Consider the following 26,130-nt stretch of genomic DNA (forward strand, 5'->3'; position numbering starts at 1 on the left):
TGTTCTCTAGACTTTACCACTATGGCACGGCTGCTGGTGTTAACTTCTTTTCATAATCACTGCATGAACTTCCTTTGTTTCAGTCACTCTTGCATGGGATCCTTGGTTTCCAGGTTCCTGTGTCTTTGTCTCTCTTGCTTCAGTTCCCTCCCCTGAGATGACCTATTTCTTCACTGCCACTTTTTTGGTAAAATATATCCTCTCAATAGCAGGTATGCAGAGGATAATTTTTTTGAGAAATTGTTTGTCTGAAAGTGTCTCTGTTATATTCTAACATTTGAGTCAAGATTGACTAGTTATAGAATTGTATGTTCAAATTTATTTTCTCTTGGAATTTTGAAGACATCGTTCCAGTGTCTTGTAACTTTCTTTGTTACTATGAGCAGTCCAATACCATTTTCCTGATCCACTGTGTGTGGCCTCTTTTGCTTTTTTTTTTTTTTTTTTTTTTCTGAGACGGAGTCTCGCTCTGTTGCCCAGGCTGGAGTGCAGTGGTAGGATCTCAGCTCACTGCAAGCTCCGCCTCCCGGGTTCACGCCATTCTCCTGCCTCAGCCTCCCAAGTAGCTGGGACTACAGGCACCCGCCACCTCACCCGGCTAGTTTTTTGTATTTTTTAGTAGAGACGGGGTTTCAACGTGTTAGCCAGGATGGTCTCAATCTCCTGACCTCCTGATCCGCCCGTCTCGGCCTCCCAAAGTGCTGGGATTACAGGCTTGAGCCGCCGCACCCAGCCCTCTTTTGCTTTTTATGGGAGGCTTTCAGAACAACTTCTCTCTCTCTCATCACTAGTGTTCTGATATTTTTAAAAATTATATTCTTTGGTATAGATCTTTTTTTCATTTGTTTTGTTGGACACCAAAATAGTCTGTTTACACTGAAAACCTACGTATTTCAGTTCTGGGAAGTTTTCTTATACTATGTCTTTCATGATTTCCTCCCCTCTAATCTCTTTTTTTCTCTCTAATTATTATTAATTAGACACTGGATCTTGGAACTGAAACTTTAATTTGTTTATCTATTTTCCCAACACTTTTTAGCTCTAGTTTTTAAATCTATTTTTTGGGAAGTTTCTTTAACGTTCTGAATTTTTATAGCCCCTGGTCTAGTTCATGGATGTAATGTGAATGTAATACGACCTTAGTGTTTCTGAAGATAATAATTGTTGTAGCCTGGGCATGGTAGCTCATGCCTGTAATCCCAGCACTTTGGGAGGCTAAGGGGGAAGGATCCCTTGAGTCCAAGAATTTGAGACCAACCTGGGTAACAAAGCGAGACCCTGTCTCTACAAAAACTCAAAAAATTTATCAGGCATGGTGGTGCGCATCTGTGGTCCCAGCTACTTGGGAGACCTGAGCCCAGGAGGTGGAGGCTGCTGTGAGCTGTATTTGTGCCAATACACTCCATCCTGAGTGACACAGTGAGATCCTGTCTCAAAGAAAGAAAAATTCAGTTTTTTCATCTCAGCTACATTTCAAGCCCATGATAGCCCCACGTGGCTAGTGGCTACCATACTGCGCAGTGCAGGGGTGGTGCATTTCCATCACAGCAGAAAGTTCTGTTAGGTGGTGTCAGAATTCAGAGTTTGTGGTGCATTTTGTTCATGACTTCATTTCCACCAGTGATATTAATTTGTCATGTGCTATAAGAAAGAGCCTAGGTGCACTTAAGCATTTTTGACAAAGGAAGATTGAATGACATTAAGACACACTGCATAGCTGGCTCTTCCTTGATAGTTCCAGTAGAGAACGTGGTGCATAGATCGAGTCACTGCACCACGTGTGCTCATCTGACCATGCTGAACTCAGAAGGAACCACACCATGGTAGTTAAGACACATTGACGTGGAGGGTAGTAGTTTAGTTTTAGCCTTGTAATATCATCATCACCATAAAATCAGTCTTGTTGCTGTCAGTGTTATTACTTTTGTAGTTTTCTTTGTATTAACTTTTACAAATTGTATCTTGCTTTTTCAGCTGTATAAGAAAAATAAAGTAGAACTTTTTATTTGTTCATTCTTCATATTTAGGTTTGATACCCCCTCTCTTTGTGATCAATCAGATAGAATTATTTTTCCCATGAAAGTGGTCTCTAAATGATTTATGTTGGGATGCAGCAGTAAAATAACAATACTGTGTTAGTGGGTGCCTGTTCCACATTGGGCACTCTTGCAAATGCTTTGCATAGATGATGTTATTTACTTCTCATATGGCATGTGAGGCCAGCACTATTACTGTCCTTATTTTATTTTATTTTATTTTATTTATTTTTTGTCTTTATTTTTTGGCACTCATTTTAGAAAGGAGGAGACTGAGGCTGAGTGTTTAAGTGACTTGTCCAAGGTTATGCACCACATCGGGGGTGAAGTTGGGTGTGACCCGGGCATCCTGACTCCAAAACCCACTTGCTCTCCTGCCCCTTATGGTGATAGAGGGATGAGCTTTGTCATCAAATAGGCTTGGGATCTAGTTCCAGCTCTTCTTCTATGATTCTGGGCAAGATATGTAACCTTTCCAAACCTCAGTGTCCTTATTGATAAAATGGAGACAATGATGCTGTCCTCAGAGACTGTTGTCGGAGGTTAAATGAGGTAATATACACAAAGCACTTCACCCAGTAGCTGGTCATTGCAAGAATTTTCCACAAGGAAAACTGAGCTCTCCTCCTGCCCTCTGGGAGTAGGGCAGTTGGTGCATTCCAACAGCATGTTTTATAGTCAAAGCTTCATCCTCAGTAGAGTGAAGAAACGACATGGAAGGCAGAAGCTGGGGGCAGAAAACAGGTTCCCTGGCTGGGCATTTCCTTCCTGTCCTCATGGTGAGACATCACTGATCACTGTGGTCACTGTGCCTCTCAGATGACCCCCTGGTGGGAGTTGCTGCCAACCTCTGAGGGTCTTCTCAGACAGTGAGTTGAGTGCTGTACAGAAACAACCTTGGGTGGTGCCTACTCCATTTGCAAATATCTCTCGGCTCTGAGAGTTTGGCCAAGCTCTTCACTGTGCATATTTCAGAGGACAAATAGAGGCAGGAGGCATCTCTGGGCAGCAGCAGCTGGCGTGGTCAGCAAAGGCCTCGTGCAGGAGGCTGGTGCTGCAGCCAGGCCTGGCGTCGGTTGGCTTTGGGGTTGTTTATGAGATGTGCTGGCCCTTTCAGGCTGGTAGGAGAGAATGAGTAAAAGTCTTAGAGCAGGAGCAGACATCAGGCATGTAGGGAACAATGAGTCAGCCAGCCTGGTGCTCACAGCAGTGTGGTGTCTTGCTCTGATATACACACACAGGCACACGCATGCCCCAGGGACACACTCAGTCTCTTTGGGTTCAGGACTTACCTAGGACACAGGGAGAAACAAGGAAGTCGGGGCTCCTCCCCTCATCACTGACCCTCCAGGAGACTGAGCAGACGGCCCTGAGGGAAGGAGAGCAGCCAGTGGCTTCATTCCCCCGCTGCATTCGGCCGGGGGCTGCTGCCCGTGAGGATGGCTCCCTGAGTCAGCGAGAACAACACAGGACTGACTGGAGGGCTGCCTGCAAGACTCCCAGCACCTTGGGGACCCCTCAGTAACTCCGGGAAGTGAGAGCAACTTACTAGAAGTTGCTCGTCTTAGCCCTCCTTGAGTCACTCACACTACGGTGACAGGATGACCCTGTGTCTCTGCTGTTGTGACCGCCCCTACCTCCTGGCTTCTGCTGCCCATCCCTTTGGCTGCCTTGTGGCCTTTAGCAAATGCCTTTTCTCTTCGTCAACTATTTCTGCCTCTGTCTAAAATTCTTCAGGAGAGAGGACCTGACACCCAAGTCTGGTTAACCCTGTAGTGCCTGTAGGACGAAGCAGTTTCCACCAGGCATTCTCGTGTGCCAGGCGCCACACAGAGGATTGCAGACAGGTGCTCACCCACATCCTACTCACCCACTCACTCAACAAATGCACGTGATGGCGGAGTGTCTGCCAGGGTGGCAGGCTCGGTGGTAAAGAGCGTGGTCCCCCACGTGCAAGAAATCTCCTGTGGAGCTGTGGCACCAGGAGCAACATCACTGTCGCTCTAGGTCTTGTCTGTGTGTAAACAAGCAAAATTCTCAGGACAAAGCCAAACCAAACCAATACCTTTATTATTTGTGCCCACCATCCATTGAGACCTGCTCTGTGGGCTCGTTCTTCCAAACTTTGGCTGAAATCTCAAAGGTCCCGTGACCTTTCCGGTGACATTAGACATGTCCTTCAGTTGCTCCCTCAAGACTCATTTCTGCAACTTACATGTGCAGTGCCATGAATAATTGAAAACCGATTTAAAGTTGACCCTGTCCTCTCATCTAGTTCAAGAGGGCAGTGCTGGTGGCTCGCAGTGGGGAAGGCACGTGGTCAGCGTCTTCACATTTTCCATCCGCCCGTGCTCAGTCCACTCCTTCCAATGACCGTGGTTTCTGCTCCCTCCCCCAAGCTGGGAAAGGACAGAGAAAGAGGAGAGAGGTGGCAGGAGAAGGCTTCCTTGATTTGCACTGTTGTGAGTGGGTTCTGGGATGTTCTGGGTCTGTGGGTGTTTAAGGCTGACACTTCCTCTCGTGGCCATCCTTGATGGGTCCATGGGAGACAGAAGCTCTGAGAGCTCGGACCCCTGCCTGCACTTTTATAATGTAACAAAGGCATTTCTTCTTCTCTGGCTGGTTTGTGACTTCTTCCTCTCCCCTAAGTGTGATCTTGCTGGACGGGATCTGAGAAAACCCTGGTCAACGCTCTCTCTGTGGCCAGCCTCTCGTGCACAGGGAGCCCTCTCTCTGTGGCCAGCCTCTCGTGCACAGGGAGCCCTCTCTCTGTGGCCAGCCTCTTGTGCACCGGGCTCTCTCTCTCTGTGGCCAGCCTCTCGTGCACAGGGAACCCTCTCTCTGTGGCCAGCCTCTTGTGCACCGGGCTCTCTCTCTCTGTGGCCAGCCCCTCTTGCACAGGGAGCCTGTCCCTCTCTCTGTGGCCAGCCTCTTGTGCACCGGGCTCTCTCTCTCTGTGGCCAGCCCCTCTTGCACAGGGAGCCTGTCCCTCTCTCTGTGGCCAGCCTCTCCAGCCTCTCGTGCACAAGAAGCTCTCAGGCCTCATTTGTCAGCACATGCAGAAGTGGTAAAGGATTTATCTAAAGAGCCAAACTCTCAGTCCGTATCTTCCAAAAAGAAGCACTGGTCTCTCTTTTTCCAAAACCTTTAACTACACCCCAAGGTGAAGTTCTCATTTCTATTGGCAAGGTTGAGTCTAGGCTAAAGAACAATGTGGAGGGGAACTGGGAGTGGTGGTGAGAGGACCGGGATTGAAGAGGCTGGCCCCCCATGCCATTTTCCCTAGAAGCAGGATGGGTAAGCCAGGTGTGGCCCTGAACTAGGGAGTCCACTTAAAACTCTACTGAACAATAATCATTAGATGCTGATGGACGGATGTTGCTGAAACCCTGCACCCTGGAATGAAGCAAGATCTGATGCTAAGAGTTCTGGGTTCAAGTCTCCACTGTTCAACCTTCTAGTGTAACCTTTATGGTCTCCCTAGGCCTCAGGTCTCTCCCTTATTTTTTATTTTATTTTATTTTTTTGAGATGGAGTCTTGCTCTGTCGCCCAGGCTAGAGTGCAGTGACATAACCTCAACTCACTGCAACCTTCGCCTCCTGGGTTCAAGTGATTCTCCTGCCTCACCCTCCTGAGTAGCTGGGATTACAGGCACATGGCACCATGACCTGCTAATTTTTGTATTTTTAGTAGAGATGGGTTTCACCGTGTTGGTCTGGTCTCAAACTCCTAACTTCGTGATCCACCCACCTCGGCCTCCCAAAGTGCTGGGATTACAGGCATGAGTCACCGCACCTGGCCAGGCCTCTCCCCTATTAAATAGGGATATTAATAAGCAATTTCAGAGGACCCCTGAAAGAATAGAAGGGAGTAATAAGTACTTCTCACACTCAGAAATAAGAAGCAAATAGTAACCTTGTTAGTCATCTGATGGATTCACACAGGTGACATTTATTAAAAACAAATGATGAGGCCTGTAATCCCAGCACTTTGGGAGACTGAGGCAGGAGGATCACTTGAGTTCAGGAGTTCAAGACCAGCCTAGGAAACATAGGGAGACCCTGTCTCTAATTCAAAAAAATAAAAAAAAAGAAAACAAACAAAATCAGATGATGAATAGAACATTATTTTGGTCTGGTGGAGGGGGTAAAAGTTGTGTTGGTTCCTGTTTCTAAGAGCCCACAGTCTTCACTTATTTGTCTCCTGGTGGAGGTCCTGTTGGGGTCTCTGAGTGTCGGGAGGATGCTGGGTGCTGGGGCAGGGGTGTGTGGGAGCCCAGAGTGAGGAGAGGATGGTTGGAAGGAAAGTGGGGTAGAGCTACCCCCAGGCCTGCAGCGAGTGGAATCCGTGAGTGTCTGTTGTGGAAAGTGTTCCTCACTGACCTTTCAGCTTCACAGGATTTTGATTCAGATTAGAACCAGAAAGTGCTCTAGTGAGAAAGGACTTTAGATAGCATCTTCACCAACCCCATTACTTGGAGGCCCCGAAAGATGAAATGCCTGGTTGAGGGCTTCACGGCAAATGCAAAGCAGAGCACAGATCAGAACAAAACAGGGGGCTCCCTGCTCTCCACTGGCCCATCCAGGGCCTTGAAGGACCCTCTCCCTCCTACAAGCAGGCGAATTTGGTAAACGTGTGAGCATTTTCATTTGGAGCAAGGGGAGGACAAGTGTCACCTTCTCACATTACTAGAGGTCTGTAGTCATGGTGCTATTTTCAGAACAAAGGGCCCAGACACCTGAATGGACACATCCGAAGACAGGTGCCCATCTCCATCTCCTTAAATGAGGTTACTCGTGTTCATTTTAGGGGAGTGTCTATTTAAAAAAAAATCACAAGAGCTCCATGTAGTCGGGAAAATGTCCCAGCACACCTGCAGACTGTCAACAGTCTGCTTATATTATTCTATTTTAAATATAATATCTAAAGTTATTTCCAGCCATGTGATGAGGTAGGCTAGTGACTCCAAATATTATGCAGACTTGCTTTTCTTACCATTCCCTTAAGGTCACCTGATTTCCTCACCCTTTGGCTTACTCTACTCCTGCCTCAGCCTCCCAGGCAGCCTCCCAGGTAGCTGAGATTACAGGCGCCCGCCACCACGCCTGGCTAATTTTTGTATTTTAGTAGAGACAGGCTTTCACCATGTTGGCCAGGCTGGTCTCGAACTCCTGACCTCAGGTGATTGGCCCACATTGGCCTTCCAAAGTGCTGGGATTACAGGCATGAGCCATTGTGCCCAGCCAATCCCCCAATTATAAAACATCATCTCAATGCTAGCTACATTTTGAGGACTGACACAGCAGAAGCAAGTTCTTGTGGGGGACAAGCGGGGAAGGAAGTGATTAACAGGACTTGTTTTTGTTTTTTTTTTAATTCCATTTTTACACATCCACCTGTTTGTCATTAAGTCACAACATTTTATCAAAATATACACACAGCACAAATACTTTTAAAATGTATGGTTGGAATTCTAATTAAACTCGACTGACTGCTGCAAACAGCATGCACGGGTCATTGATCTTGAATGATGCCTACAGAGGGGCTTATGAGTCATGAAATCACCAGTCATGGCACGAGAAGGGGTTGAGGTTCTTTTCCCAGGAGACTTATGCATGTCGTTTATTTTCTTGTTATAATGTGAGGATGGCAGTGAACGACTCCACCGACACTGGAGCCTGCTGAGAATGGGCGGATGGAAAGGTTTCACTGGCAAGGGTGAAATGATACTATCTTTGGGGAACTCTAAATATCATTTCTATTTTGACAAGATAACCAGCGAAGGTGTCTAGCAAACCTTCCCTCTCACTTTCCACTGTCCTCTTGACCATGGATTTCATGGTTAATCGGGATGAATGGATTTGTAGATCTCAAGTTACAAGCTATGTTTATTGTAAAGAATTCCCATAAAAACCTATCCAGGGTTGGTCCCCCAGCCGTGTACACATCCACAGATAGGAATAGAATAAAACGGGTTAGTGATTACTCATCTACGGCTGAGTGAGATCCACTACTAGACCAGGCAATGGGGCCGTTTCAGTCTTGAGATGTCTGTACTCCGTTTGCCTCTGATTCAACAAGCATTTCATTGATCAGCAGTTGGAGCCCAGGTGAAGAGTCATAATTTATTTCAGTATCAAGTTTTGAAACCTTTCCGAGTGCGGAGACCCATCTTTCAAGTAAATAACTACAGTTAGTAATGACCTAACTTCAGGAGCGTCTGTGAGACATGTCAGGAGACGAGACACAGGGCATCGCCATTAGTGAAGTGGACTTGGTTTCTGCTACAGATAAAAGTCACATGGGGGGCGAATGGGTCTGAGCCTTTATTGTTGAGTGTTTCTTTCCTTTTCCAAGTTGAAAAAGGAACCCAAGCAGTGTCTCTTGAACCAGTCCCCAGGGAGAAGGCAAATTCGTTCCTGTCTCTGGAGGGGCAAGATTCAGGATATCAGCCGCTCCATCCCGGGGTTCATGAAAGAAAAGTTCCTGAACATGTTCTGGTCCATGCTGTTGATCAGCGCTCTGTCGGCGAACGACAGCCGAGGCTTTTCATTTAAGAATTCTTTGTCGAAATTGCTGCAGTCATATGGTGATTTCTTGGTCAGAGTTTAAGGGAACAAAGAAGGAGAAGCAAAATCAGTCAGTAAGTTCATGATTTTCACTTTTGTTATCTAGGCTGTGATCTGCGTGTGGCAAAGTTGGCGTGTGCAGAGACACTACATAGGGGCAGTGCCTATAGATGACCACGCACAGCTGTCATTGAACATGGCTACAGTCTTGTGTCCTCGGCTGCATAATAATATAAATTCATAAATTCACAGAAAGACTACCACTGTGGACATTCACATGGGATCTAATGTTTCTAATGAATGGTTTACATGAAGCAGGGTCGGCAAGCTTTGAAAAAGTGATCTGCCTGAATTTGACCTCTGTCTTTTTAGTTTTCATGGAACACAAGGTGGGGATAAGGGAGGGTGGTGGGGAGAGGGAGTGAGGGTGTATGAATCGAGGGATGGGAAGAGAGAAGGATTTCCACAATTACATATTCCTGTTCTTCTATCAACATTCTTGGCTGTTGTCAGTCCCCTGCCCTTGTATTTTATTAGTAAACGTCTTGGGCTGTCTTTTTTAGACAACACAGACTGGGACAGAGTCCTTTCAGACCACTTGGCCCATTGGTTTTCATGGCAAAAAAAAAAAAAAAAACCAAAACAACAGAGAAAGGGGAAGCAAACATCTATTTCATACATGCTATTCAGTAGGGTGTTCAATTCAATGTCCCGAGATTGAGAACAACCATGATCAACAGAACGTCCTATAAGCACAGAGAAGCGAAACGAAGAGCCAGGCCCCTCCCACCCTCCAAGGGCCCTGGCGCTGTGAGGTCGGCGGCAGCTCAGACCACAGGTCAGGGAACGTTTCCTACTGGCAGAACTGGGTATGCCCTTTAGGGTAAGCGTAGATCAAAGTTTTGATTTTTATGTGCAAAACATTAAGTCAATTTTAATCTGCAGTGGAAGGTGAGACATGGTTTAACAGTCCTGATGGCTAAAAACAAGGTAAAATTTTTATTTTATCACAAATGACTAACCCACGTATTAGATGTTGTACTGTCACAAATAGTTAGAGTGCTTGAGGCCGGCCTGTTGGGCCCTTGGAACGTCCCTGGAGGTTGGGACAGATGTTGAGAACAACTATTCTTGCCCTGGGAATGAGATGCACCTGCTGCTTCTGGCCATTCACTATCACGACTAATAGCCTGTGCGTTCTCGGGGGTGGACTCTGTTGGGAAGTCCATGAGCCTGGCCCCCTTTAGTGCACAGATGGCCCATGTCTACCCAGGCAGTCACTCCAGTATTCCCAGCAATCACGGGGAATGGTTAAGGCTGGCAAAGCCACCACTTTGCTCCACTCTTTTAAAAATTAGTATTTTTAGAAATTGTGATATTCATAACTTAAAATGTGCTTTCTTAATGACTTTTGTTGTTTTTCTAAAAAGTCTTATTTTTGGAGACAGTGTCTCACTCTGTCACCAGGCTGGAGTGCAGCGGTGTGATCCCAGCTCACTGCATCCTCCTGGGCTCAAGTGATCCTCCTGTCTTGGCCTACTGAATAGTTTGAACTACAGGCATGCACCACCAATCCCACTTAATTTTGTATTTTCTGTAGAGATGGAGTTTTGCTGTGTTGTCTAGGCTAGTCTCAAACTTCTGAGCTCAGGCAATCCTCCCGCCTCAGCCTTCCGAGTAGCTGGGATTACAAGTGCCCGCAACCATGCCAGCTAATTTTTTTTTAAATTATTTTTAGTAGAGACACGGTTTCACCAAATTGGCCAGGCTGGTCTCGAACTCCTGACCTCAGGTGATCCACCTGCCTCGGCCTCCCACAGTGCTGGGATTATAGGTGTGAGCCACCGTGCCCAGCCCAACCTTGCTTTATTTTTGACTTCACTTTATGGTGGCCCATCTCGCAGGTAAACCAGGTCATTCTGCCTTTGCTGATGTAGCTTAATGACTTTTGCCAGTGAGGACAGATATGGAAATGAACAGACCTATCTTTTTTAAAGCACCAGTTTAGTTAGTTTCTCCCTTAAACCAAAGAACACCTAACAATTGCCGTCAAGAAATGTAATTACATGAGCACTTTACAGATACTTTAATAAACATCGTGGAAAAAACAGTTCCAAAATTCCTGATGTAGGATGCAGGGTTTATGTCCGAGTTTGGGTTACCCAGACTGGACCATTTAGTAGGTATGCGTCATGTGCAAAACCCCGTCTTGTTTAACAGTCACCCTCACAAATTCATATTCAACCTAAGGCATGGGCACACAGCAATCCATTCTTCATGCAGGTGCATGTTGATGACAGAGGTTAAATTTTGCAAACAAGAGTGACCTCCCCTCCCTGCCCCACCAGCCCAGTGACATGTGTTAGAGAAGTGCATTCCTCCTGGACAGTGGGGCCAGTGGGGAGTCAGGGCTCCGGCAGGGGTGGGCAGCTGCGGTGACTTGGACAGGCAGATGGCCCTGAGTGGAGGGAGAGTGGCTGACGCCAAGCGGCCCATGAGCGAGTCCTTACCACTTTCGGCCGGAACGGTGGGTCAATCTCCTTCCGTTCAAGTTCCTCCCAGTTGATCTCTCGAAACAAAGGGTGCTGGCGGATGTCTCCCCTCACGCCCAGCCTCTTCTCAGGTTCTCGCACAAAGAGCTGAAAGGGAGCAGAGGAGGAGCACTGAGGTCTCCAGGGATGAGCCTTTTGTGTCAGGAGGGCGTGGTGCTTCCCAGTGCACCAGCCCCTTCTTTTCTAACCTCATTTTTCTACTCACCTTCATCAGGACTGACTAAAGTCAACCTGGTCCTGACACTCTCCCTTGAAGGAGCCTTTCTAAATTTGCTGGAGCCTGACACGTTATCTTCTGAGGTGCATAGACCTGATTGGAAACTGGCTTTGCCCTGTGTTATTGATGGGACCTCAGGCAACTGACAGACCTGAGTCAGTTTCCTCACCTGTAAAGTGAGCCAAGTGCCCTCCTCACAGGGCTGATGTGATGATTAATGAGACAGCAACACACATGCACACATACACACACACACACATACACACACGCACACAGACAGGCATATATACATGGACATAAACACATACACACTGGCGCACACACACAAATGTGAGCATGTGCACACACATACATACACATGAACACACACATGCATACACATGCAGACAGGTGTATATAAATGCATACACACAGACATGAACACATACACACACACTGACACATACACACAAATGTGAGCCCATGCACACGGACAGCCATACACACGCATATACACACATGTACATGATCACATGAACACACACGCATGCATTTGTGCACTATAACTCCTGGTCTGTTAAACCCAATAGCATAGAGTCAGTGATAATTTATTTGTCGTTTGATCGATTATCCATCAGTCGAGTCTCATTTCTTACAAAGCTGCATTCTTAGAATGATTCCAGCATTGTGGGGACTCAGGTATAATAGAAACTAGTCCTAGCAGTCAGCTTTGGACTCTACAAGGCATCTGAGTGAAGAGAATTACCCTCAGCTCCTGCAAACCTGCTGGAGGAGTAATATTTAATTCAAGGTCCATCTAATAATTTCTGAGCTGGCACATATGTACATTCCTCTTTGTGCTGTTCCTTCTGCTGTTCTTTCAAAATGAACACTGGCAAGACAGGAAAGAAACTTGGATATTTTTCAAACTTAAATAAAACCTGTCAAGGGCATTAAGAAACAGGAGAGTCTAAACATTAACTTAGAAAAGTAACAGGTCCCCTGGGTGTCTGGAGTAGTTACCGGTTATTCTTACATCAGCTAGATGTTTATTGATGAAGTCACCACGAGTTGTAGGGCATTTTAAGGAGCCTAAGGTTCTTTAAAACAGAAAACATGGTGGAATGCAGTGATTTTCCAGGAGGCTTTCACAAAACTTGACCTCCATTCACACCTCAATTGCAAGGGCCTCTTGTTTTTATGCTCACAAACATAGCCAGCCCGCCTGTTCTGAAATAGTGCTTCACTTACGTTATCTTAGTACTTGAAAATCTTCAAAGGCTCTGTTCTTCCAAAAAAAATGTAAAGACCAAACAACATGCTATTGTAAAGTGAAGTTTTCTCCCTTTTTTAAAAGAGTAAGGGAATCTCTTTCAAAGTTCCGAGTGAAATGTTTGGGCAATCACCCGGTGTATCTGACTGGCAAATCCTCGGCACAGTCTCAACTTCCTCTCTCCCGCTTACTATATGGGGGCCACTGAGGACTCGCTAGGAAACTTGGGGTTCCAAAGTACCCGATTAGAAAGCAACTGCATGGTGGAAATAACATGACAGTCATCCGAGGGACTGACTACCCACGTCCCCTCGGGTAAGTTTTCTGAGTCTGTTTCCTCGTGTGTAAATGAAGGGCTAGACAAGGTGATCTCTAAGGTCTGGTGAGTTCTGACATCCTCGGGCCCTCGGCTGGCATTCGAGGCTCTCTGGAGTCTGACGTTGACTTACAGGACCTTCCATTCCCTGGACCCTCTGCAGTCCAGACATTTCTGCTCACGGAAGACACCACCTACCTTCCTGTCTCTGTCCCTCACTAATGACATTTCCATCTTGCCACGAGATACCCTCCCCTAGTCGGCTCCCGTTTCCCTCCCCTCATCTTTAAATTCTGCCCTATCTTTCAGGGCTCAGCTTTCACCCCCTTTTCCTTGTGAAACTTTCTTTGATTACCTCCACTGACAGGGAGCTCTCTCTCTTCTGTTCAAGTCATATTCAGAATTGATGACACCATCATACATCATTCACATCTTTCATGATTCTTAAGATTGATACATCATCCACCTCAACCAATGTTGTTTGAGAGGCAGGCACTGTGCCAGATACCTCCGTGATTTTAAAAGAAATTCTAAGAAAAACAAATTTATCATCGCAGTTGTCAACTGAGGAAGCTGAGCCTCAAAGGAGCTATGCACTTTGATGACAAGCGGCCTCCTTCCCACTCATCCTGATGGATAATCTCTCATCTGGGCACCACACAACATCTTCCCTCCACTGGAGAATTAGCACATTGTATCTTTTTTTCAAGGTTGTCTTCTTTCCTGCTAGACCATAAGCTATGGAGGCCAGGCACCATTGACATGTCTATTCCTTACAGAAGCTAGCGTAGTGCCGTGCACAACATAGATGCTCAGTAGATGCCTGCTGAGGAAGTGGATAAGCTGTCTTTCCACTTGGTTTATCTGCAGATCACGCATCTTCTATCCTCATTTTATCTCAGTTGCCTCTTTTCAGCATAGAAAAGAAGCACCAAGTTCACAGTAAGATATATTTTTCTGTAGACTCAGAAAATGGAGTGGGTACTAAAAGCCCGGCTTCCCCACGGTGCAATCCATGCATGGAACGAAATGACACCCGCACCCCATACATTTATACAAACTATAAAACAGCAGGAGTCATCACATGGAAAAGCTGATTGTTGTTTTAAAAGCAAAGAGAGGCTGGGCATAGTGGCTCATGCCTGTAATCCCAGCTCTTCAGGAGGCTGAGGTAGGTGGATAACTTGAGGTCAGGAGTTCGAGACCAGCCTGGCCAACATAGTGAAACCCCATCTCTACTAAAAATATGAAAATTAGCTGGGTGTGGTGGCGGATGCCTGTAACCCCAGCCACACGGGAGGCTGAGGCAGGAGAATTGTCTGAACGTGGGAGGTGGAGGGTGTAGTGAGCTGAGATTGCACTACTGCACTCCAGCCTGGTGACAGAGCAAGACTCCAAAAAAAAAAAAAAAAAAAAAAAAAAGGAAGCAAAAGGAATATGTGACTTGCCCTATATCCCTTCTCCTAAAACAATGATACTAAATGATTGACCTCTACTTCTTCAGGATATTTGGATGAAACGAGATTAGATAGATGGCATAAGTGTCTCAGGAAGAGGCCAAAACCTCGCTCACGTTGTTCTAACGAGATGCTTCAGCAAAGTAGGCTGGAAGTACCTGCCTGGGCCACGTGTGCTGCAGGCTATGTTTTCTACTCTATTTCTTCCAGTGAACATGCGGTATTTGTACAAGAGGATCATGTCAACGGGCCTTCTGAGCTTGGATGTTTACCTACCCGCAAATTTTAAAAACATATTTTAAAAAATAAAATGTGTAATGAGAAGAGCAGACGGTCTCCAGCTCTGAGCTTCAATATTCTTTCCAGTTTTGCACAGAACGGTAAATTAGTATATGTTCTGCCCTACAGCCACTCGACCCACTGAGGTCCTCAGGATGACAGGTGACCTCACGGGACGGGGGTCAGGCTGGAAGCTCCGCCCCTGGAAAGCTGCACCGAGGAAATAAAATTCTCGAAGACTTGATTTTGTTCATAAAAGCTGTCAGGATGGAGGTTTATATTGATGGGAAAAAATAGCCAGGATGTAGTTGAAATTTGTTTAAGTTTATTGGACAGTCTGTGCAAGAAAGCAGCTCCAGGCTGCGGAGGACAGCCAGCAGCAGCGCTGACAGATTGTACCTGGAACCTGCCTTCCCTCTTCAGTCGCTCCTCAGATATGTCTTTCTACGAAAGGAAGAGATATTTATGTTCCAGATCATTAGTTTCCCATCATTTTCAAACAAATGGACAGGACATCCTGGATGGATAAATGAGGAAGTAAAGGGTGTTTCTTTGGCAATCATCAACTGGACAGCAGCGTCCCCACTGGAATTCTTGCTGGAGCACAGCCTCTCCCAGTGTGCAATTGTTCAGTGCACGACATGCATGCATGCCCTAGCAGGGCCAACGGCGACAGGTCTGGCACTGCTGCTGTCACAGATGCCACGAAATACTGCTAGCCTCAGCTTTTCCAGAGGACCTATGACTTCTGAGTTTCATGACATTTTGTCGAATTCCCTAGAGGAAATTTCTGGGAAATGGCATAACTTTTTGTTTTTGTAACAAATGGGGCTCAAGAATGTGGGGGCTGTTGGATCAAAGCAAAGGAGGAACAGAAATAAAGCTGGGGCCAGGCGCGGTGGCTCAAGCCTGTAATCCCAGCACTTTGGGAGGCCGAGATGGGCGGATCACAAGGTCAGGAGATCGAGACCATCCTGGCTAACCCGGTGAAACCCCGTCTCTACTAAAAAATACGAAAAACTAGCCGGGCGAGGTGGCTGGTACCTGTAGTCCCAGCTACTCGGGAGGCTGAGGCAGGAGAATGGCATGAACCCGGGAGGCAGAGCTTGCAGTGAGCTGAGATCGCGCCACTGCACTCCAGCCTGGGAGACAGAGCGAGACTCCATCTCAAAAAAAAAAAAAAAAAAGAGATAAAGCTGGAAGCCAGTTTATGGGCAGCAGATTGCATAATGGAAATTAATTTTATCAGCCCAACTGCAAGAATGTGTGTAAGGGAAGGTTCATGGAAGTTTTACTAACTCAAATGGGAAATAATAAGTCCAAACTCTTCTATGTCAACTTAAAACAGGGGTATCCAATCTTTTGGCTTCCCTGGGCCACATTGGAAGAATAGTTGTCTTAGGCCACACATCAAATACACTAACAATAGCTGATGAACTAAAACAAAAATCACAAAAAACATCATAATGTCTTAAGAAAGTTTAGGAATTTGTGTTGGGCTGCATCCAAAGCGATCCTGGGCTGTACGCAGGGCATGGGTTTGACAAGCTTCATTTAGAACCTCTTTTGACTGAGAATGGTGGCTTATGCCAGCACTTTGGGAGGCTGAGGCGGGCAGATTGCTTTGAGCTCCAGAGTTTGAGACCAACCTGGGGAACATGGCAAAACCCGTCTCTACAAAAAATATAAAAATCATCTGGGTGTCAGTGGCATGCACCTGTAGTCTCAGCTTCATGGAAGGCTGGGGCTGGAGAATCGCTGGAGCCTGGGAAGCATAGGCTGCAGTGAGCTGAGATTGCGCCACTGCACTCCAGCCTGGGTGACAGAGCGAGACTCTGTCTTAAAAAAGAAAAGGACCTCTTTCACCCACCAGTCCTCCTGTTTTCTTCTTTATCCTTTATTATCTCAGTTTCTGCTCTATTCAACCAAATTTATTTTCTTCTCTTGTGGCAACTCTTTCTCTTGCCACTGAAACTCTGCAGATGATGTTTTATTTTGGTGTTTGCAAGGCATTTAGCTTTAGATTTAGTTTTGTTTTTAAATAATCATAGATTCACAGGATGTTGATAAGACAGTACATAGATGTCCTGGGTGCCCTTCACCCTATTTCTCCCAATGATTGCATCTCACATAATGATAGCATAAGATTAGGAGCTGGCACCGGTACCATGTGTGTATATACTACTTACGCCATTTTATCACATGTGCAGATATGGGCAACCTCCGCGCCAGGCAAGATACGAACTGTTCCATCACTGCAAAGATCTGCCTGTGCTGCACCCTGAGAGTCATGCCCACCCTCCTGTCCCCAGCACCCCAACCCCAGGCAACCACTAATCTGACTTCCATGTCTATGGTGTTGCCATTTCAATGAAGTTATGTCAGTGGACTCAGAGGACTCAGAGAGTATGTGATCTTTTGAGACCGGCTTTTTGCACTCAGCACAATGCCTTGAGTTGTTTTATAGATCAATAGTGTGTTCCTTTTCATTGCTGAGTAGGATTCCAGCACATGGCTTTTCACCTTTTCTCCTCCAACTGGAAGGAATCCTTTCCTCCTACCCAGTCTTTCTCTCCTTGGAAATCATCACTTCCAAGTTCCCTCCACGGAGTTACTTCTGCTTACCTCTGCCCCTCCTTCACCCTCCGTCCTGGTCTGAAGCATTGCACATCCTCAGGGTAGGCTGGATTTGGGAAGCACAGGGGGACGCTGGCATTGATGGGCCATGAGGGGTGTTGAGGGATTGTGACTCTCCCTCCAGGACCTCATGCCTTTGGTTGTACAGACCAAGCCTTGCACTCACTTTTTTTCCAGTGGGTTTTGATGGCCCAGGCTTTGCAGTGCAGCCTCATGCTTTGGACTGAACGGCATCCCCTCAAAATGCACATGTGGGTGCCCCAACCCACAATGTAACTGTAGGTAAGGCCTTTCTGGAGATAATTAGGGTTAAATGAGGTCATGGGGTAAGGTCCTGATCCAACAGGGCTAGAAGTCTCATATGAAAGAGAGACCAGAGTTTCTCTCTCTCTCTGCTGTAAGGACACAACAAGAAGGCGGCTGTCTACCAGCCAGGAAGAGTCCTCATCAGGAACTGACGCTGCTGGACCTTAATCTTGGACTTTCAGCCTCTAAAACTGTGAGAGAGAAATGTCTGTTGTTTAACCCACTCAGTCTGTGGTGTCTTGTTATGGAGCCCAAGCTGACACATTTCACACTGAGTTCATGATTATGATTGCTACATTGATTGCTACAAATGTAGCAACTGTAATAATGTTCGAACCTGCCTTTATATAAAATAACTTAATATCCAGATCCCACTAACTTATTATTACTATTTTAAAATTATTATTATGATTTTTTTGAGACGGAATCTCTCTCTGTCGCCCAGGCTGGAGTGCAGTAGCACGATCTCGGCTCACTACAGGCTCTGCCTCCCGCGTTCACGCCATTCTCCTGCCTCAGCCTCCCGAGTAGCTGGGACCACAGGCGACTGCCACAACGCCTGGCTAATTTTTTTATATTTTTAGTAGAGGCGGGGTTTCACCGTGTAAGCCAGGATGGTCTGGATCTCCTGACCTCGTGATCTGCCCATCTCGGCCTCCCAAAGTGCTGGGATTACAGGGGTGAGCCACCGCGCCCAGTCCCCACTAACTTATTTTTACTGCTGTCAGCCTTTTTAAAAAAATTGGTTAATTTTGAGATTAGCTTTCATTTTATCTGTGTTTGGTCATTAAAAGTGCCTTTAATTGGTTGTTGAGGGAGTTTTCTAAGTTATTGCTTGTTTGGATCACAGTCAGAAAGTGAAAGCTGAATGGAAGTGGCTCAAATTTTTAAACACCTTGCTCCTTTACCCTTGGGCTGGGGATCTTGTGAGGGCTTTGTCAGCACTTCTCAGATTCAAGATCTTGATTTTCCAGGGAGAGCCCTGGAGTTGCCTCCAAGTTTCTAATGCCCAAGACAAGTTGTCACTTTTATTAGAGAGGTGGAAGTGTATTCCCTTTACATTTAACTCTAAGTCCTTCTTCAAAAGCAAAAAAGTAGATTGGTGAAAAAAGATAAGCCTGCTAATATTTTTCTAGCTTTTAATTTAGAACCCATGGATAGCTTCCAATGTTGAAGGATCTTCTCCTATTCCCATTTTCAGTATAGCACGAACAAGGCTAAAAATTATTTCTCTAAACGATTATTTTTTAACCAGTTGACATATGAAATGCCAGAAATCAAAAACAATGTTTCTTCTAAAACACCTGCATTCTTGGTCCACTTCTTTTAGATTTGCTAGAATCCTTTATTTCTTTTTGAGGGGGGGACAGGGTCTTGCTCTGTCACCTAGGCTGGAGTGCAGTGGTGTGATCACGGCTCATTGCAAACTCCACCTTGTGGGTTCAAGTGATCCTCCCATCTCAGCCTCCTGAGTAGCTGAGACCGTAGGCGCCAGCCGCCACACCTGGCTAATTTCTATATATTTTTGTAGAGATGGGGTGTCTCCATGTTGCCCAGGCTGGTCTCGAATTTCAGATCACTCAAGCAATCCTCCCACCTTAGCCTTTCAAAGTGCTAGGGTTCCAGGCATGAGCCACCACACCCAGCCTAGATGTGCTAGGCTCTTGATTACAGTGGTGGGTCTTTTTGACCCAAATACTTGCTGTGACAGCTCAGTATATGTAGGTCCTTATTATTCTTCTATGTATTTAGCATATTGTATCAACATGATTAATTTGATTCTACAACTTGCTACACTCATACACTGTGGAGAGAATTTTGCATCCTCAAAAAAGGCCAACTCTGAGTCTGTCCAGAGTCCAGAGCTTTCATGATGGCTCTCAGGTGTTCCTAGGTCTCCACATGGGTTTGCCTTGGGAGCTCCTGGCTCACACCTTGTGATTCTCAGAATCCAGTTTCCATTGGTAATACTGTGCCTGTATTCTCGATGGATCCTGGGCTACCATGGATGGGGCGCTGAATTCTGTTTTGATGGTGAATTCTAGAGATTGCTGCTAAGATGGTAATAGCCTGCACTCTCAGAGTTTGTTAGAGTGAAGAAGTCAACAGTATTTCCAGTGGACAGTGGGTAGGGCAGGGTGGGGACAGCTGGTCTGTAGGTATTTTAAGTACAGTTGACCCTTGGTGAACCTGGATTTGAACTGCACCGGTCCACTAATATGTAGATTTTTTCAATCAAATTTATACTGAGCGTGCCTGCCTCTCCTGCCTCCCTCCCACCTCCTCCACCTCTTTTGCCTCTGCTACTCCTAAGACAGCAAGACCAATGCCCCCTCTTCCTCAGCCCTCTCAACATGAAGACAATGAGGATGAAGATATTTATGACGATCCACTTCCACTTAATGAATAGTAAACACATTTTTCTTTTAATTTTCTTAACAAAATTTTCTTTTCTCTAGCTTCCTAGATTGTAAGACTACAGTATATCATACATATAACAGGCAACACAGGTGTTAATTGACTTCATGTTATTGGTAAGGCTTCTGGTCAACAGTAGGCTATTGGTGGTTACGTTTGGGGACTCAAAAGTTATATGCAGATTTGTCATTGCATAGGAGGTTGGCTCCTCTAACTGCCGAGCTGTTCAAAGGTCAATTGTACTGGCTGACATAGGTTTGGCTTTGTGTCCCCACCCAAAACCTCATCTTGAATTATAATCCTATAATCCCCATGCGTCATGGGAGGGACCCGATGGGAGGTGATTGAATCATGGGGGCGGTTTTCCCCCCATGCTGTTCTCATGATAGTGAGAGTATAGTTTCTTAAGCGGTTTCCCCCGTCCCGCTTGGCCCTCATTCCCTCTCCTGCTGCCCTGTGAAGAGGTGCCTTCTGCATGATTGTAAGTTTCCTGAGGTCTCCCCAGCAGAACTGTGAGTCAGTTAAACCTCTTTCCTTTATAAATTACCCAGTATTAGGTATGTCCTTACAGCAGCACAAGAACAGACTGGTACACTGCTCAAGACAATCTGCTGGGCAGGAAACAACAGTGAGAGAGTCTTGCAGAATCAGCTTTGGTACAGTATGTAGGCTAGGGATTGGACTGAACTGAATGCCTGTATCTCCAGGGTTTCAGCCAAACACGTCTGCAAGGATAAGTATTTCTGCAGAACCTGGCAGAGTGCCTCCCTGAAGTCTCAGCTTCAGCCATCCTCCAGTTCAGGGGTAGGAGGCCGCCAGCTGAATAAGAACTGTCCTTTCTGCTCATCCTCCTTCCTCTCTCGGCTTCTACCCGGTAAGGTCTGAAGCAGAAACTCAGGAGTTAGAGAGGAAAAGAACAAGAACACAGTCAGCGAGAGCGGGACAGCACTCTCTCCTCCAGTAGTGAGCAGCTGCCAATCACGAGCTCCGAGCAGAGGGAAGGAAGCCGGAATCCCAGATTTAAAATTAAAATTTATGTGATGAGGCTGGGCATGGTGGCTCACATCTGTAGTCCCAGCACTTTGGGAGGCCGTGGCAAGCAGATCCCTTGAGGTCAGGAGTTCGAGACCAGCCTGGCCAACATGGTGAAACCCCGCCTCTACTAAAAATACAAAAATGTAGCTAAGTGTGGTGGTGTACACCTGTAATCCCAGCTACTCAGGAAGCTGAGGCAGGAGAATCACTTTAACCCAGGAGGTGGAAGTTGCAATGAGCCGAGATCATGCCACTGCACTCCAGCCTGGGTGAGGGAGTGAGACTCTGTCTCAAAAAAAAAAAAAAAAAAAAAACAAATTATGTGATGAATAATATCTTGGACTGGATGGTTTTAATTGTCCCACTGAGACAGTGTTTCATAACGTAAGAGTGATAACAGGTTGTCTTTTATCTAAGAGTAGACCAAAAAGTTGTACATCCTGTCTAAGTTTTCAACCAGAGGCAGGGGAAGATGAACCGGACTGAATATTTCTAATAAGAACTAAGGGAAACAAAAGACTGAGTTTAAAAAAAAAATACAAAAACCAAAAACCTCTATATAACATAAATGCCCATTTTCTCCTGCCTCAGCCTCCTGAGTAGCTGGATTACAGGCATGTGCCACTACTCCTGGCTAATTTTGTATTTTTAGTAGAGACAGGATTTCTCCATGTTGGTAAGGCTGGTCTTGAACTCCCAACCTCAGGTGATTCACTCACGACCTCTCAAAGTGCTGGGATTACAGGTGTGAGTTACCGCACCCGGCCTAAATGCCCATTTTCTTTCTTTTTTTTTTCTTCATTGTTTTGGAGACGGGGTCTCGACACATTGCCCAGGCTGACCTCAAACTCCCAACTTCAAACAATCCTCCTGCCTCAACCTCCCAAGTAGCTAGAAGATTGAGTTTTAAGTCACACCCTGTGCTTGTTTAATGAACCAACTACATCTCCAGGTGAGGGTATTCAAGGTCATGGAACTGGTTCCTGGGCCCTTATTTTATAACTGACACACATGAGGGTTTATCTTACCCTCATTTTGACATTTAATGCTCATAATATTGGTGCCTCTATTAAAACACAGATGGCGCATATCTCATTTAAACCCAGTTCCATATAATCATTGTTTGCCACGTGCAAGTCGGAATCTGAGAGGAACCGAAAACCGACCAGAAGACCTAATGCTCATGAAGACACCCTTGGCTTCACTTCTTACCTTCACCAGAAGGTCCTTTGCCTCCTTCTCCAGCCACCGTGGGTAAAAGGGATTGTCCATGCGGATGGAGTGGAAGAGCTCCTCCTCGTCCTGCCCGTGGAAAGGCGACTGGCCAATCAGCATCTCATAAAGGAGAACCCCGAAGGACCACCAGTCCACAGAGTGGTTGTATCGCTGACCCAGCAAGATCTGCGCAGCCAAAAGGCAGACATGAAATTAATAGGAATGAGGCTGAGGAGTGACGACCCTTCCAGAGCGTCCCAAGGCCACTCAGTAAATGGTGGAGGATGGTGTGTGGCTGCAACAAAGATCACCCTGAAAACTATCTCTTCAGAAGCCAATGACTGGATAGCAATGTCTACACAATGCTGACATTTTTGAGTTTGAGTCCGAGCAAACACTTCTCAGTTTCAATTTGTACTTTTCCTCTGGTTATAAAGAAACAATGAAACAATGCCATTCGTTTTTATTTTCCCATCAGTGACATGAGAACTTACGTGGCAGATATTGAACCTAAGAAAGCTGATACGTGTCTAAGTTCTTCACCGGCACTGGTGTAAGCCTCGAAACCAAGCCTTTGTGCTTTGCTGACTTGTACTGTCCTGAGTCTTTACACAAACTCTCTGTAGTAATCAAGCATCCAAAGAGGCCATCTGGACAGTTCCCTTCCTTAAAGCCTGGCTCTCTATGACCGTTCAGTTCAGGAGGCACAACTGTAATCACCGATAGGCAGAATCCAATTGTGTCCTGTGCTGGGAAAGAGAACCGAGGATAGCAAAGTGCTCAAATCTAGGTCAGGTGCAGTGGCTCACCCCTGTAATCCCAGCACTTTGGGAGGCCGAGGCGACTGGATCACCTGAGGTCAGGAGTTCGAGACCAGCCTGGCCAACATGGTGAAAGCCCATCTCTACTAAAAATACAAAAATTAACCAGGCGTGGTGGCGGGAGCTTGTAATCCCAGCTACTCGAGAAGCTGAGGCAGGAGAATTGCTTGAACCTGGGAGGCAGAGGTTGCAGTGAGCCAAGATCATGCCACTGCACTACAGCCTCAGCAACAAGAGAGAAACTCCATCTCAAAAACAAAAAAAAAACCCCAAAGCACTCAAATCTAGAAATGAGAGATCTCTCAGAGCTACCTACAGCTCGATAGCGGGGTCTGAGTCTATCTATTAGGGAGGAGGATTTAAGGTCTGGAAGCCTACCTAATATTTTGAAAGATTTCTATCCTTTCACCAACCCACTCTTCTGGCAAAAAAGGCTTTGTATGTTCATCTTTCAATGAATTCCTTTTTGGACATTGGGAGGTAGAGGGCACATGCCATTCCGCTCAGTGCCTGACATCCCAACAAACTGTGTCAGAGCTTCTCTGAGATGGTACATGGTAGGATCCATCCATGGATGCAGAAATAAGGAAAATGTGCTGGTGGCTAAATTACCCATGGAAATGAAACCAGTAGGTAGAGGAGACAGTTGCACTCGCTTGCTTATTGCAGCATCATTCACAATAGCCAAGATATGGAATCTAAGGGTCCATCAGTGGATAAATGGATAAAAAAACTGTGCTATATATACACAGGGGAGTATCAGCCCTGAAAAAGGAGAAAATCTCCATTTGCAACAACATGGATGAACCTGGAAAATATTATGTTGAGTGAAGCAAGCCAGGCACAGCAAAACAAATACTGCAAGATCTCATTTGTACGTGAAATGTAAACACATTGAATTTATAGAAGCTGAGGGGGCAGTTGCCAGGGTCTGGGCGGAGGGTGGGGAGGAGGGATAGGGAAGGCATTGAAAAAAAATGTGGTACATCCGCACAGTGGAATATTATTCAGCCTTAAAGGCGAAGGAAAACCTGTCACGTGCTATGTGCGTGAGCCCTGATAACACTATGCGAAGTGAAATAAGCCAGGCAGGGAAAGACAACTACTGAGTGATTCCATTTCTATAAGGCACCTAAAGTATTAACTGAGGTTTTTGCCCTGACTTTCAGTGACAAAAACCATAATTACTTCTGCACCAACCTAATAGTTAAATTCTAGAGACAGGAAGTGGAATGGTGGCTGCCAGCCGCTGTGGGGAGGGGGAATGGGGGGCTAGTGTTTAATGGGGACAGAGGTTTGATTTTTCAAGATGAAAACCTTCTGGAGACTGATTGCACAACTATACAATACACTTAATTTTATTTATTTATTTTTGAGATGGAGTCTTGCTCTGTCACCCAGGCTGGAGTGCAGTGGCACAATCTTGGCTCACTGCAACCTCTGCCTCCTGAGTTCAAGCGATTCTCCTGCCTCGGCCTCCTGAGTAGCTGGGATTACAGGTACATGCCACCATGCCTGGCTAATTTTTGTCTTTTTGGTAGAGATGGGGTTCCATCTTGTTGATCAGGCTGGTCTCGAACTCCTGACCTCAAGTGATCCACCCACCTTGGCCTCCAAAGTGCTGGGATGAATCGCGCCTGGCACTGTTTTTAACATTACTGAACTGTACGCAAAAATAGTTCAGATGGTAAATTTCATATTATGTGCATTTTCCCACAATTAAAAACAAAACACTAGGACATAGTAGTGGCACATAAAATTTTTTTAATGGAAAAGAGGGAAAAAATCTTTGCCAATTCATGACTGCTGCTCCAAGGATGAGTTGCAGGCAAGTTGCTTTTGGCCAAAACAAAATAGAGAAGGAATAATAGGATTGAGGCACTAAACCCAAAAGCAAGACAGTCGGACTCTTTTGGGGATGAACATCTGTTCTACCTTGTAATGTGTTCAGGCTTAGCTGGATGCATCTGTGAATAGACACACGTAAATACACACACACACACGCACCTGCAGAAGGTATTTTGTTGTTGGCGCTACTCCTATCAAATGGAATTTTTCTCTTCCTTCTTTAATGGGCCTTTGGAATGAGTGGCAGAATTGTAGCACTGATGGCCTCGGAAAGAAAATGACACTGCAATTCCAGCCATTCTCCCAGCACGTTGGGAGGCTGAGGCGGGTGGATCACCTGAGGTCAGGAGTTTGAGACCAGCCTGGCTAACATGGCGAAACCCCGTCTCTACTAAAAACACAGAAATTAGCTGGGTGTGGTGGCACATGCCTGTAATCCCAGCTACTCAGCTCGGGAGGCTGAGGCGGGAGAATCACTTGAACCCAGAAGGTGGAGGCTGTAGTGAGCCGAGATCATGCTTCCACACTCCAGCCTAGGTGATAGAGCAAGACTCTGTCTCAAAAAAAAAAAAAAACAAAAAAACCCAGACATTCCAGTATTTTCTAGGAAAGCCGCATTATTTGATGTTGGTGAGCTTTTTTAGATGGAACAGATTGATGTGCATGGCAAGCCCATCTCTAATTCTCCGCCCCCGCCCCCGGCCCCCTCCTGGGAGACACATCAGTGCTAAGTGAGGTCCAGGGGTGCTGTGCAGTGTCTCTAAGGCAGACTTGCTAAACAAACAGAAGAACGATATCAACAGCAGCACAACAGTTTTGCTGACCATATAAAATGTCATGGGCTCTACTTTTGGCTTAATCCCTTCTTGCATAGTTTCGGGAGGACCCTTTAACCCACTCACTTCACAAATGAGAAATTTGTGAGAAACAGGAATCATATCTGGCCCGCTTTTTACAAGCTTCTTGTGAGGATCCAATGAAAAGTTGCAAAGTCAAGATGATTAGTCTTATGGGATGACTATAAATGCTATGATAAGTATCTGTTTTGATGATGTGCTTGTCCCCATTTCTGAAAATAAAGATCAAGTTGCAAACAGAATTTTGTAATCCGTTACTAATTTCCAATATAAAAATGTTACCCGCTACTCTTACCTCAATATTTACATGCTAA

General features: G+C 45.9%; 1 protein-coding gene across 3 annotated transcripts in view; it reads right to left on the minus strand.

Moving 5' to 3' along the window:
* Positions 1 to 7,392: 7,392 nt before the first annotated feature.
* PRKCQ (protein kinase C theta) overlaps positions 7,393 to 26,130 on the minus strand; it is a 143,106-nt gene continuing 124,368 nt past the window's right edge. For all 3 annotated transcript variants that reach the window (XM_008002207.3, XM_008002206.3, XM_073018705.1), the window contains 3 exons: positions 22,288 to 22,476; positions 11,117 to 11,245; positions 7,393 to 8,633 (listed from right to left, as the gene is read on the minus strand). In XM_008002207.3, coding sequence (XP_008000398.1) covers positions 8,478 to 8,633; positions 11,117 to 11,245; positions 22,288 to 22,476 — 474 coding nt within the window. In that variant the 3' untranslated portion in view covers positions 7,393 to 8,477. The remainder of the gene's footprint in view (positions 8,634 to 11,116; positions 11,246 to 22,287; positions 22,477 to 26,130) is intronic.

Source organism: Chlorocebus sabaeus, chromosome 9 (genome assembly GCF_047675955.1).
Source record: "Chlorocebus sabaeus isolate Y175 chromosome 9, mChlSab1.0.hap1, whole genome shotgun sequence".
In the NCBI taxonomy this organism is placed as follows: domain Eukaryota; kingdom Metazoa; phylum Chordata; class Mammalia; order Primates; family Cercopithecidae; genus Chlorocebus; species Chlorocebus sabaeus.